Source organism: Chiloscyllium plagiosum, chromosome 5, assembly GCF_004010195.1.
Source record: "Chiloscyllium plagiosum isolate BGI_BamShark_2017 chromosome 5, ASM401019v2, whole genome shotgun sequence".
Lineage (NCBI taxonomy): Eukaryota > Metazoa > Chordata > Chondrichthyes > Orectolobiformes > Hemiscylliidae > Chiloscyllium > Chiloscyllium plagiosum.
In genome coordinates, this window is record NC_057714.1 from 68,225,745 (window position 1) to 68,240,820 (window position 15,076).

General features: G+C 39.3%; 1 protein-coding gene across 8 annotated transcripts in view; it reads right to left on the minus strand.

The window, feature by feature from the left end:
• akap9 (A kinase (PRKA) anchor protein 9) overlaps positions 1-15,076 on the minus strand; it is a 261,473-nt gene that overhangs the window by 35,576 nt on the left and 210,821 nt on the right. For all 8 annotated transcript variants that reach the window (XM_043690268.1, XM_043690265.1, XM_043690267.1 and 5 more), the window contains 7 exons: positions 13,374-13,434; positions 11,745-11,896; positions 11,162-11,353; positions 7,957-8,121; positions 6,634-6,790; positions 5,430-5,652; positions 4,139-4,289 (listed from right to left, as the gene is read on the minus strand). In XM_043690268.1, coding sequence (XP_043546203.1) covers positions 4,139-4,289; positions 5,430-5,652; positions 6,634-6,790; positions 7,957-8,121; positions 11,162-11,353; positions 11,745-11,896; positions 13,374-13,434 — 1,101 coding nt within the window. The remainder of the gene's footprint in view (positions 1-4,138; positions 4,290-5,429; positions 5,653-6,633; positions 6,791-7,956; positions 8,122-11,161; positions 11,354-11,744; positions 11,897-13,373; positions 13,435-15,076) is intronic.

Here is a 15,076-nt window from a genome sequence, read left to right on the forward strand (position 1 = left end):
GTAAATATTCATCCTGGAGCCCAGTTACAAGTGGAGTTTCGCAGGGATCAGTTCTGGGTCCTCTGACTTGGAAGAGGGAGTCGAAGGGTGGGTCAGTAAATTTGCAGACGATTCGAAGATTGGTGGAGTTGTGGATAGTGAGGAGGGCTGTTGTTGGTTGCAAAGGGACTTAGATATGATGCAGAACTGGGCTGAGGAGTGGCAGATGGAGTTCAACCCTGTCAAGTGTGAGGTTGTCCATTTTGGAAGGACAAATAAGAATGCGGAATACAGGGTTAACGGTAGGGTTCTTAGTAAGGTGGAGGAGCAGAGGGATCTTGGGGTCTATGTTCATAGATCTTTGAAAGTTGCCACTCAGGTGGATAGAGCTTGTAAGGCGGTCTCTGGTGTATTAGCGTGCATTAGCAGAGGGATTGAATTCAAGAGTCGTGAGGTGATGTTGCAGCTGTACAGGACCTTGGTAAGGCCACATTTGGAGTACTGTGTGCAGGGGAATAGATAGAGTGGACAGTCAGAGACTTTTTCCCCGGGTACAACAGAGTGTTACAAGGGGACATAAATTTAAGGTGAAGGTTGAAAGGTATAGAGGGGATGTCAGGTGTAGGTTCTTTACCCAGAGAGTCGTGGGGGCATGGAATGCGCTGCCTGTGGGAGTGGCAGAGTCAGAATCATTGGTGACCTTTAAGCGGCAATTGGATAGGTACATGGATAGGTGCTTAAGCTAAGACAAATATTCGGCACAACATCATGGGCCGAAGGGTCTGTTCTGAGCTGTATTGTTCTATGTTCTAACTGAAATTATACATTGAAAAATACCTTGATTGTTTGTTGAGTCTTTCATCTGTTAGAATGACCATGATAGTTTCACTTCTTTCATATGTAAATCACAAAACCTTTTATAAAAGTTACATTCTCAGGTTAACCGTAACAATTGGTGTCAGCCAGATAATATGAAGGTGTTAGGCCCCCTGTGTTCCCTCTCTATGCCATAATGTTTACACTGATTATAATCTAAAATGTGAGTTAACAGAGTCTTACATGGATTCATGCAGTTTTTAAGCAAAATACAATGAAACTCTGCAGTACAAATTCACCCCACAAACGTATATGTGTGTCTGTCTGTCTATCTGTGGTGGGGGGCTGTGAGTGTGAGAGAGAGTGTATGTGTGTGTGTATGTGCGTGTAAATTGACTAAGTCTGTGAGTGGGGGCATGTGTGAGTGTGTGTCTCTGTAGGAGTGTGTGTCTCTGTAGGAGTGTGTGCGTGTGTGTGTGTCTGTCTGTCTGTCTGGGGTGGGGGGTTGTGAGTGTATGTGGGAGAGAGTGTATATGTGTGTGTATGTGAGTGTAAAGTGGTCTAAGTCTGTGAGAGGATGCATGTGTGAGTGTCTGTATGCGTGTGTATACGTGTGTCAGTGTGTATGCGTGTATAGGAATGTCTTTGAAGGGCTGATGAAGGGTTTTTGCCCGAAACCTCGATTTTTCTGCTCCTCGGATGCTGCCTGAACTGCTGTGCTTTTCCAGGACCACTAATCCAGAATCTGGTTTCCAGCATCTGCAGTCCTTGTTTTTACCTAGCTAAGTTCCGTACTCATAGAGAGGGCCTCAACCAGGACCTTGGGTTCATGTCACACTATAGGTGACCACCATTGCACTATACACACACACACACAAATCCTCTTTCAGACTTAGACCACATTACACACACACACACATATATATACACTCTCCCAAGACACTCACAACCCCCCCACCCCAGAGACACACACACACACCCTCACACAAGCCCCCTCCCACAGACTTAGACACTTTACACTCACTCTCTCTCACACTCTCAACCCCGTACCACAGACAGACACACACACATATACGTTTGTAGGGTGAATTTGTACTTGCAGAGTTACATTGTACTTTGCTAACAAACTGCATGAATCCATGTAAGACTCTGTTAACTCACTTTTTAGATTAGAATCAGTCTAAACATTATGGCACAGACAGGGAACACAGGGGGCTAACACCTTCAACATATTATCTGGCTGACACCAATTGTTACAGTTAACCTGAGAATGTAACTTTTAAAACCTTTATGCGATTTAGATATGAATACTATCATGGTCAATGTATAATTTCAGTTACATCACACTGTAAACTTTTGTTATAAATTCTGTGTCTTACAATTGTGTACTCCACAACCACCTGATGAAGGAGCGGTGCTCCGAAAGCTAGTACTTCCAACTAAACCTGTTGGACTATAACCTGGTGTTGTGTGATTTTTTTAACTATATGCAGATGCAAATCACCCAGAATTGTAATGTTATCTGCATCTCCAATTTCCTGTTTAATGTCATCCCCACTTTACCAATACTGACTGGAGGCTTTTTAACGACTCTCGCTTTTTCCCCTTGTTGTTTCTTGCATTCAACCAGACAGGTTTTACATGTAAATTTTCTAAGCCAATATTCTTTCTCACTGTTGCATAAACCGTATTCTTTACCAACACCATCCATCTCCTTTCCCCTGCTCTTTCTAAATATTAAATAACCTTGTCAATTCAGTTTCTAGCCTTCGTCACCTGCAGTCATCAGTCACCCTGTTCACAATTGTAATCATATTGTACTTGTTTACAACTATTTGCACTACTGCAAATATTCTGTGCATCTACATGCAGTATCTATGGATTAGTCTTTGGTTAACTTTTTTTTTCACACCTTTTTGTACTATAATCCTATTTATTGCTAGCCTTCGTTTCCTCTGTCCCCTACTTCTGCATTCTACATTTCTATCTTTCAAGTCTATCTTTGTTTCCGTTTACTTCTCCTTGCTCAAGTCCCCTTCTCAAGCCCCTCTAAGTTAACCCTCTCCCACAATACCAACAAATGCCCCTGCTAGGTACGACGCATCCAGCTTCAACGTGTTCGCTTCAACATGTTCGCCTTCCCCAGAATTGGACACAATTTCTCAGAAATCTAAACCTTTCTTTCTAACACCATCTCTCCAGCCACACTTTCATCCAGTTTATTCACCTCTTTCTGAATGTATTAGAATGTATCAGTGGAAGCATCTTTTCTAGCTCCGTATATTTTGCCTGAGGGACCTCAACCTTCTCTTTATATATATATTTTATACATATATTTTGTATATGTATCAACATCTGACAGTTTACCCTCCTTCAGAATGTCCTGCAGCCATTCTGTCATCCTTGATCCTGACATTAGGGAGGCAATGCAACATACTGGATGTTACATCTGTGACCCTAGAAACATTGATGTTTCTCTTATGATAGAATCCCCTATCACTATTGCTCTTCAACCCTTTTTTTCCCTTCTAACTCTGTGCAGCTGAACCGATTTTGCCATAGGCAGAGATACCATCGCTCCCGGCAATAAGTTCTTAGTGCATTGAAGCCAAATAAATCGGTCAAGTTTATAATTGGGGAGCAATTTTTTTTTATTTTACTGAACTCGCTAAATAATATAAATCTCCACTAACGATAGAACTATAATACTGTCCTGAACATAAAACTCATTTCATTTCAAAATTAGGGTTTTCTCTGTAATTTTACAAGCCATTTCTACTTGTACAAGTATGTGGCAGTAGTTAACTAATCAACTCAAATCCTAATTGTGATCAGGTTATTTGATTTTAGGTTTAAATATAATACAGCCCTTTGGTTTTACAGATGAACTTCAAATTCAAGTAAACCACAATTAAATTCAACATTCAAGCATTTCTGTTCTATGCGGGCTGAATAAATTTTCATGAGGCAGATGCATCAAGGATGCAGTTAAGAGTGCACACAAAATTATAACAGTTATCTAGATCACGAAGATAAGTAAACATTCATACTTTTTAAAAAAAAAATTGAACCTTCCAAATTATTTTGGCCACTAAACTCAAACCTTTAGTAAATTTATTTCATTTTTGACCCAGGTTGGTCATGAACAGGATCTGAATTTAGAAGATCTGACAAAAATCAGAAAATGTACTTAACAACATGTTATGGATTACACTAATGTTTTGTTGACAGAGCAACAAAATCAGTCTGGGATTGGGGAGGAGGGCAAGAGGAGATGGCAGTCAGAAAATGTTAAGCCCTGCTTCTTTGATTCATATTTGATTGACAACAAAAGAATACTAACCTCCAATTCTTCTCGGTCTTGTTCTTCTTTTCTATTTGTCTTACACTGCTCTTTTTCCAATGCCCACTGTAGTTCCCGTGCTTTCTTCTGTTCACGTGCCAACACATCACTCAGCATGTCTACTTCAGCTGCCTTGTCAGTTAACTCAACTCTAAAAAAAATTAAATGATCATTGGAACTTCATTGTTAATTTGGTTGGCCATTTTATATTTACCAAGTATTTAAAAACTTAATAGCAGTAAAAATGCTAACGTTTGAGCTTCTTTGCTGATATCAGATCATGTCTTCTGATAGAAAAAAAATACCCTCAATGAGTTAGCAATTAAGAACAAAAATTGCTGAAGCAAAAGGTATTTGTTTTAAGCTTTTTGACTTGCACACATTAGGTCATTTCACAAGAAATTCAAATGTAAAACCAGCATTTACATTGCATGACAGGAGATTGCTGATTGGTTGGCGAATAGACTGATTGCATTCTCCAAGGCAACACCTATTCCAATCACAGTCCACTTGCCAACTAATCAGCACTCTTCTCTCATACAGGTCTTCATGTCTGACGAATGATGCTCTGGCTACCGAGGGAATGTTACAAAGGTTTTCTAGACTGATCCTTGGGATGACAAGACTGACGTATTGGATCAGTCGGGATTATATTCACTGGGGTTTAGAAGAATGAGGGGGATCCCTTGAATCCTATTACATTTTAACATGAGCAGACAGAATGTAAACACAGGAAGAATGTTCCCGATACCTGGGGAGTCCAGAACCAGAGGTCACAATCTAAGGATACAAGGTACGCTATTTAGGATTGAGGTGAGAAGTTCCTTCACCAAGAGAGTGATGAGCCTGTGGAATTCTCTGTGATGGAAAGTGTTTGAGGCCAATACATTGAATGCTTTCAAAGAGGAGTTAGATATAATTCTTAGGGGTAAAGGGGTCAAAGGGTATGGCGAGAAAGCAGGAACAGGGTACTGAATTGCATGATAAGCCATGATCATACGAATGGTGGCGCAGCTTTGAAGGTCTGAATGGCCTATTCCTGCTCTATTTTCTGTGTTTCTATAAAAATTGGTTTCCGTTTGAATTTGTATTCTTGCAAAATGTCCTGATAACAGCAAGATGAAAAAGTTTGACAAAATGTCTTTTTTCAGCAATATTCAGGCTCTCTACTACTAAACGAATAAAAGATATATTACTCACTTTAGCTGAAAGGACTCAGAGATCAAGAATATTAGCATTGCAACTAAGATGAGTATTTTTAAAAACTGCTTGACTGAATTAACTAAATTACCTTAGCATCTCTAAATCTTTCAAGTGCTTATGTTGTGTCTTAAGTGTCGTTTCAAGCTCCAATTTAGTTTGAGAAAGCTCATTTTTCATCTCTGCCACGATTATTTTCTCCAAATTCAGTTGGTCTTGGAGTTCAGCTCCTTTTTCCTTTACTGTATTCAATTCCGTCTGTAACTTGAGAAATTGAGTCTCCTTTTGTTGTAAACTGCTTCCTAGTAGTTCCACTAAAAATGAAGAGATGCATTAAGCTTGAGTTTATAAGTACAGATAGCTTGAGATACACATCACTTTGTTTTAAAGTCATACTTTTGACAGCCTCTTTTTGTGTATTTGGTGAAGCTTGCATCAATTTGGGAAGCAGCAAAAATTAGTTACAGGTTAAATGAGTCTGTATAATAGGAGGTAAGTTGGGGAGCTACAGACAGTTTTACAGTTATCAGGCAAAGTACTATCTAAGGGCAGAATTTCCTCTTTCACCCTTCCCCAACAGGCAGGACACTTGGCACTGCTATAAGTCTACAATGAACAGCCATGAAAGAGGATGAACTAGAACCTAGGTACTCTTGCTTCTTCAGTCAGACAGGGCGTTGCTAATAAGATGCTCAAATAGGGCAATCTGCTGCAAACACTGCCTTCACAATAGGGCAGCCCTGCTGCCTCAGTGTCAGAGACCCATGTTCGATTCTAGCCTTCGGTGACTGTATGAAGTTTGCATATTTTTCCAGTGTCTGTGCTGGGTTTCTGTCCGCTGCTTCAGTTTCCTCCCATAGTCCAAAGATGTATAGGCTCACTGAATTAACCATAGTAAATGTGGAGTTATGGGGTAGAGATGGGGGTTGGGTCTGGGTGTGATGCTCTTCAGACGGTCAGTGCAGACTCAATGAGCTTCTTTCCACACTAGGGATTCTTTGATTCTATGCAAATTCCAAGCCTGGTAGTCTTGCCATGTACAGCAAGGGGAAGGGCTTCTTCAGTGACCATTTGTTAACTAGCCAAGAGCTTCGACTTACCCAAGGACATGCAGGTTGCTGGACACCAACCCTGCCACTATTACAATGCCTGCAGAGGCATGTAAACTACTAGCAAACTGCCACCATCCTCATCCTACTCGTCAGATTGAGGGCAAGTTCAAGCCTTAAAATCGTCACTTAAGTATAAATATAATCAATTATGTGGATTAGGCATGATCATGAACTTAAAACCACCTTCGCTTCTTTGTGCAATTTGTTCTTCCACAGTCATTGGCATCTTGTCACCCTGTTGGGACCTTTGCAGATATGACCACAGTTCACGTATCTCCATCATCATACTATCCCTATCTGCAGTCATTAGATGCTCCATATCAGCACTCCTCTGTGCTTCCTGTAGCAAATAGAAAAGGAAGATTCTAATATCATCTATATCTGTGTTAACACAAGATTCATTTTTTCCAATGCTCTCATGGCTAGCCTCCCAACCTCAATAAACTTTAGTTCATTTAAAACTCTGTCATTCATATCTTATCTAACATCAGATCATGTTCACTAATCACATATTGCTTGATGACCAATTGACTCCTGGTCTGGCAACAGCTTGATTTTGATAAGCTCATGTTCAGGTTGGAATAACTCTACAGACTTATTTCTCCTCATTGTTGTAATGTACTTCAAACTGACAATTCTCTAAAATTTCTGCATTCCTCCACAATCTGGCCTCTTGGATAACTTTGCTTTCTATTGCTATGGTTTGTGACCTTTGAAGGGGTAGGTCGTAGAGTTCTCGAATTTTTGCAATACATCTTTCTGCCTCTCCACGTTTTTCTCTTAACTCATTCCTTAAAATCTTCTTGTGGAGATCTGTGATGTATTGGGTTTGAAAATGCTCCTTAAAAACTCCCCTTTATACTTGCTAACAATAACTTTCCATCTTGTGCCATACTTTGCCATGAAACCTCACAGTCATTAAGTGTTAATATGCAACTTAATGTTTGGTGCAAGTCCATGCAGATATTAGTTATGGAATTATTTTTGTTTATGTCACTAAGGTGCTTTAATTTGAGAAAGACATACAAGATCACAAGGACTGTTTGTGTGGAATTTGCATGTTCTCCCAGTGTCTGCGTCTGTTTCCTCAGGATGCTCTGGTTTCTTCCCACAGTCCAAAAATGCACAGGTTAGGTGGGTTGGCCATGCCAAATTTCTCCATAGTGTCCAGTTATGTGCAGGCTATGTGGGTTAGCCATGGTAAATGTCAGGTTATAGGTATAGGGTGGAGGCTGGGTTTGAGTGGGATGTTTTTGGGAGGGTCAGTGAGACCTGATGGACCAAATGGCCTCTTTCTCCAACAATCTATGACAAGATAAACTATGAATAAAGTAAGAACTCTGTTAATAAAAATCTTGTAAATGATTTTGTGACAAATACTTTAGATTGCGTACTTTAGTAACCTTACACTCAATGTCCAATCATACAACACAGAAAATCAGCTTTCCTAATTGAAAATACTTTCAATTAGGAAAAACAAGGTGTATTTTTAGTGAGGAGAGATACCTGTTCTTTTAGTAAGCTTAATAATGCCATCGCATCCATACTATTCAATGATGAAGCTTGTGCACGAAGAGCAACCATTAAAATATCACGTTCTTTATTAAAAACATTTTGAACAGCTTGGAGAAGTTCACGCCGCCAGTCTGTGATGTTTTCAGGAGATAAAGCCTGTGAATATATAAATTTTTTTGAATTTATATATTTTTTAGGTAGATACCACATCTGAAACTTATCAATGTAAATCTTTCAAAAGATTACACTTAGTTCTGCTAACTAAATTAGTGCAAGCAGTTACATACCATTACTTACATTCTTTGGATGAGATAATGGACCGAATCTTTCGGCAGTCTGAAAGTCAGAGATTCTGTGGGAGTTGCCTGCAAAGTTTAATCTTCTGATGGACAATGTGCCTACCTCTAAGGACTCTCAGGGAAAAGTACCCAAATCTGAGTTAGAGTTGAAGACTTTGGGCAGTTCTAACTTACTTACCTGAATGTTTATTTAGAAAATGCAAGTTCAAAAAATTCTAGACTAATGCCTGCATACCTATCCAAATTCTATCAGGCTTTCTGACTACTTCCAGACCCCAGTCTCCACCAATGCCTTACTACTTTGTTTCCAAGCCACTCTGGTGCTCCCCACACCCAACTACCATCTGATTAAGATTACCACCTACACACACCACACATGCACCCCTATCCCAATCAGCACCTAACCTAACAACCCCTCCTAACTCAATTATGCACCTCACACCTGCCATTCTTATCCAGGCTATCCTATCCCCTTAGCAACACTCATTCACTAAAACACCAAAAAGATGTTTAAACGTCCCAAAACGTTTTGGTATTAGTAAATTAACATATAATAGCATACAGCAACTAGTGTGCATAACTAACCCTAACCACACCACCATCCTGTGCTACAAAGAAGATTGAAGGAAGATCACTCTGCATCTCTGAAGACACCAGATTTAGGAGTCCCAGCCAGAAAAGCAAAACTTGATTGCAGCAGTTTCAATTAAGAGTAAAGTGCTAATCTGATGATGAGTACTGCTTTTTGGACAATTTGGGCCAATTCTATTTTGGCCAATCGGTGGACTTTAAAGAACACATAACACTTCTCAAAGTTGTGAGCAGGGAAGGAGAGAAAATAATTTAGTGTTGCTTAGCAGAGCCATTAGTTTGCTTTGACCAATCCAAAGAAAATATATAATATGGTGAGAAACACAATAGCATGTTCAAAGCATTGTATACATTGTGTTGTTTTCATAAAATAAAAAGTTTATTTCTGAAAAAAAGAAAACAAAACACTTCTCAAAGTCAGGCTATTTGAAAGGGCGTTTTCCTGTTCAGTCACTATATATATATATACCAAATTATTTAATTGTGGTGCACTGCTTACCTGCAAACTGTGGTGATCATGCAAAAGTGATATGAAGCACTTTGAAGTGAAAATGTGTACTACAAAAAATGTATAGCTTATTTCTTGTCTAAATTAGATGATTTGTGCGTTTTTTTTATACAGTGAATTTCTCTTTATATCCAAGTCTCTGTAATATATTTACGGGCGGCACGGTGGCACAGTGGTTAGCACTGCTGCCTCGCAGCGCCAGAGACCCGGGTTTAATTCCCGACTCAGGCGACTGACTGTGTGGAGTTTGCACGTTCTCCCCGTGTCTGCGTGGGTTTCCTCCGGGTGCTCCGGTTTCCTCCCACAGTCCAAAGATGTGCAGGTCAGGTGAATTGGCCATGCTAAATTGCCCGTAGTGTTAGGTATAGGGATAAATGTAGGGGTATGGGTGGGTTGCGCTTCGGCGGGTCGGTGTGGACTTGTTGGGCCGAAGGGCCTGTTTCCATACTGTAATGTAATCTAATCTAATATGATGTGGATTAGTGGATGATCAGACTAATGCCAACATCTGCTAATGACACTTTCAACCACCTAGAAGAATATATATCAAACCTGATGATGGCATTTTCCAATTTCCACATTGCAGTGTGACTGAGATTGAAAGCTTTGTGAAATTTACGAGGTTCAAATACATTGTATGCTACATCATCCTGCAAGATTAGGCTGAAGATTTTATCAAGATAAGACTAAGGTTCTGAAATCATATTGAGAGAGCGTGGGCCACATATTTTATAACGTGGATGAAATTCTTCAAGTTACTTTAGTGGCTGTGGTAACCTATTTAAGATTGGTAGAATAGAGGAAGCAATTAGTTTTAGTTTAGTTAATCCATTCAGAAAGGACTCATGGTTCCCAAATCACTAAGAGCACCAAGAGAGATCTTTAACATCATCCTTTTCTTTGGCAGTCCTCAGGGTTGAGGATGACTCCCTTCCACTCAATGGAATGGAGAATGGATAGTGGGTTGGGTTATGTGGTGAACAGTCCAATCCTGGAGCTGCAGACTCTGCCACAGGTGGAATAGTTGCTACTTGACGAGGCAAACAGGTAGAACTCTCTTCATTCTGCGCGCTCTTTCTGCTACTTGCACATACTCACTGACACTCCAAGTGATCGATGCCTATGTGGATACTTCTTATATTATATTTTCTAGGGCAAGAAATTCCCATAGATTGATGGAGATGTTGAATTTGCTTAGGAAGGCTTTCAAGGTGTCCTTAAGGAACTTGCTGTCTTCCCACTAGCAAAACTCAGAGTAGAGCACTTGTTTTGGTGAGTAATTGTGCAGACAATATGGTCCACCATCATAGCTCGTTGTATGTGAGTAATCCCTTAATACTGAAGACATTAGCCTGGGAGAGAACACAGGTTGGTATGTCTATCCTGCCAGTGGATTTGCCAGATTTTGTGATAACAACCTTTGAATCCCTGAAGAGTTAGGAATGCATTATATAAATCTTAGTTTGTGGGCTTGGATCAGGAAATTAACCATGAAGGTTTTGATGCCAAAACTCTAGATTACAAACGTCTCAAAACAAAGCAGATCAGTGACCCCAGTCCCATGTTATATGCATAAATCCTAAGACCTTCAGGAGTGAAAATTCTGATTAGGGATATTTGTGTGCTTGTATGGTAAACGCCATAAATAGGCCAATGATCTGCTTCTTCTGTAATTACGTTTGGCTGTTAATGCTTAGCTCTGGATGTTCAATAGATACTTTCCACCATTATTATCCATATTTTGCAAACAAATGTGAACAAGTACATTAAAAACAGTTCTTTAATGTTTTGTTCTTACCTTAGTTTCTCCAGTGCCCTGAACATTGGCAAGTACATCTTTCAGTGATTGTACCATATTCAAAAGTTCCCATCTTTCCTGAAACCAACTGTCTGTGTGACTTTCCAGAGGTGGTTGTTGCCCTTCAAAGTAGGGGGATTTTGAAAGGGTCAATACCTGTATACCCTCTTGATGTACCTCATGAAGTAAAGACTATAAAAGATTGAGCAAAGAATGAATTAAACATTTAAGCAGTTTCCTTACATTGTTTTGGAAGCAGATTACTGATATGAATTTCTTCAATAAGTAGTATATAAGAAACATTTACTTAAAAAAGGAACAATCATCTTTTAGAAAATTTTATTTTCTTTAATTAAATCATTTTGATCAGTGTGAGGAATGTTTTTAACAAATAGAACTCTTAACTTGGTTATTTGACACTGCACTCAAGTATTCCAAATTAGGTAAGAATAAACGTGCCACTGGATCCCAACAATGGGTTTGGACCTACTCTCCGGAAGAATAATGCCTTCACTATCAATATGGTATTTTCCATTTCCTCAACAGCTACACTGTGGTGTTAGAAAGAATATTGACACCTTACCTTTATTTTATCAGGAAGATTCTCTGTATCTTCCCTACGTGTTGTATGAACTGTGTGGGACACGTGGTTCACCCTATTTTCTGCAGACATGTTTCTATATTCCTGTCCATCAGGAGGAATATCAAAAGTTCTTGGGCTCCCAGAGCTACTATCTGCAAGCAGGGTGAAATATGTACATTCAGTTGAATTAACATACTTGAGTGAAAAACATTCAACTAGCAACATATTTCATGATGCTTGGACATTTTGATAGAAAATTCAATTATATTTTTGAAAATAAAAATGCGGTTAACAAACAGTAAATTATTATGTAATCCCTCCCTGACAATGCTGCATTCTGTTAAATCAAGGATCCTTTCACAGCAAGTTCCAAATCCACAAGCTCTACTGCCTGGAAGGACAAGGGCAGAAGATGCATGGGAACAGCAGCATCTCCAAGTTCTCTCCATGCAACATGCCATCTGGACTTGGAACAATATCATTAACCCTTCACTGATACTGTGTCAACGTCCTGGAATCCCTTACCAAAAATACAGTAGGTGTACCTACCTTACATGGAATTCAGCCATTCCAAGCTGGCTCATCACCATCTTCTTTATAACAATAATTGCTGTACTTGCCAGTAAAGCCCATATTCCATGAACATATTATAAAAATGCTCTTCACATTCCCTGTCTGCTTTCCCAACATTCCCTTTCCAATTCCTTAATTCTGATTACATTTCACAAGTATTAAGCTTGCTGTAACCCATTTTGAGGGGTCTTCGAAGAGACTGCATAAATACAAGTCTAGCTTTTGCCTTTTCCTTTTAAATCTCTCTCCTTTACTGCTTCAGTTCTAATTTCCAGCAATTGGAGGATGCTTTTATTCACAAAAGCCGAGACTATCTGTTCAATTGCCTCTCCTCCTTCCCCTCATTTCACCTTGCTCAGCAAGCCAAGCTTTTAGTTATTTCACAGCTTAACCTTGAATCCACAGTGCTCTGCCATTTACAGCCCTTTATAGTTCATCTTATTCAAAAAATCCAAAACCCCTACTGCCTTGAAACCCATTCCCACTAAACTGCTAACCATCAGACAGCTCCATGCACATTGACATACTGGATAGCTCTCTTTCCAGGTACTTACCCTTCACATTTTCAACACTGCCATTGCCCACTTTACTATTGACCAACACGTGTTCCTCTGAAAAGACTTTAAGAGCATGTCATGGCTCACATTCTTATTCTTCTTCCCTGACAATGTTCAATTAAGTTTCTAACCTCACCATTACACTGAAAGCACCAGGAATATTACAGAGATAGCTGGACCTGTTGTTGCAACTCCTTACAACCAAAAGAAAGAAGATACTTTCATCCAATCAGTATTGAGTAAATTAGAATCAAATAGGCAAAAAGGTCCTGTACTAATTCAATGCATAATTTATTCCCAAACTACATTCTTAGTAATAATTTGTATTTATATATTACGTATAATGTAACATCACAAGGTAATAAGCCTTTATAGGTACAAATAACAAATCTTATATTTTCAAACTAAACCATATCCTTTCTGACCAGTATTGGAGATTGGCTCAAATTTTTAAAAAAAGATAGTTATGGAAAAGTATCGAGTAATAAAATGTTCTTACCACTGACATTGTTATCCCTGAGTTGTAATGTGATTGATGGTTCTGGTTGACCAAGATAAGCCTGAGTGTAGGAAAAGTTGACAAAATGTTTTAGAACATAATTTAACACTAGTAATTAAATATCTGTCAAAAAATAAAAGCTGTATAAAATACCCAAGGCAACAAAAAAAATTAATATAGTTTATAATAGAAAATAAAAAGGATGCATGCCATAAAAATAGCAATGGCATCACCACAACATCTACAGTCATTATTATAGCATAAACTTAAATGAAATTCTACTAGAAATAATGTCAAATTATTTTAAGAACTGGTTTGGATCTGTTCCAAGTTCCAGGGTGACACACTGGAAGAATCATGGTAGATTCACTTTAGCTCTGAAATGTCTCTGTCCAGGATTCCTACTGTGCAAGATGGGTGAGGGCAAATACTTTTTTGTTGTATTTTTAAAAATACCATTTTCAAAAATGAAGTCCTTTTCTGTACAGTTAAATGAGCCACCACTGCCAGCCCAATAGAACAACACCTGCCTGTACTTTATCCTCTTCAAAACAGTACCAAATTTTGTCTCACCATTGCTAATTTGATTTGTGCCCTTGCTTCAGTCCTCATCCATTAGTGTTACCTTAAATAATTTGCAGCATTGCACCTGATCATATTTCAACAAATATTGGTCAATTCAAAGGGGAAAATTTTGTTGTCATGAGTGGACACACAACCACCAGTCTGAAAAGAGTGAAGCAAATGAAATTAAGGTGAAATCCCTTTGCTAAGAAGAAAGAGCAAAGCAGGAATGGCTAAAAGGTATACTGTTCACAGATTTTGTCACTGCAAGGAATTACACAAAAAAATCTTCTGACATTGATGCTACGCAAGTTTTATATATGGAATTTTCAGTAAAAGCCAAGAGCAAGGAAATTATATTGAAGATATACAAGAAATTTATTCAGCCTCAGTTGGAATACTGTGTCTAGTTCTGGGCACTGCACTTTAGGAAGGAAGCTTAGGTATTGGAAAGAGTGCAAAAGAGATTTACAAGAATAGTTCTATAGATGAGGAATTTCAGTTATGAAAATGGATTGCAGAGCTTGGAACTGTTCCTGACGGCATGCTGAGGGGGGATCAGAAAGAAGTATTCAAAGTCATGTGGAATCTGGACAGAACAGATTGGGAGAAGATGCTCCCACTTGTCATAGAGTCATAGAGGTGTACAGCATGGAAACAGACTCTTCGGTCCAACCCGTCCATGCCGACCAGATATCCCAACCCACCTGCCAGCGCCCGGCCCATATCCCTCCAAACCCTTCCTATTCATATACCCATCCAAATGCCTCTTAAATGTTACAATTGTACCAGCCTTCACCACATCCTCTGGCAGCTCATTCCATACACGTACCACCCTCTGTGTCAAAAAGTTGCCCCTTAGGTCTCTTTTAGATCTTTCGCCTCGCATCCTAAACCTATGTCCTCTAGTTCTGGACTCCCCGACCCCAGAGAAAAGACTTTGTCTATTTATCCTATCCATGCCCCTCATAATTTTGTAAACCTCTATAAGAACATAGAGCATAGAACATAGAACAATACAGCACAGAACAGGCCCTTCGGCCCACGATGTTGTGCCGAACATTTGTCCTAGCTTAAGCACCTATCCAATTGCCGCTTAAAGGTCACCAATGATTCTGACTCTGCCACTCCCACAGGCA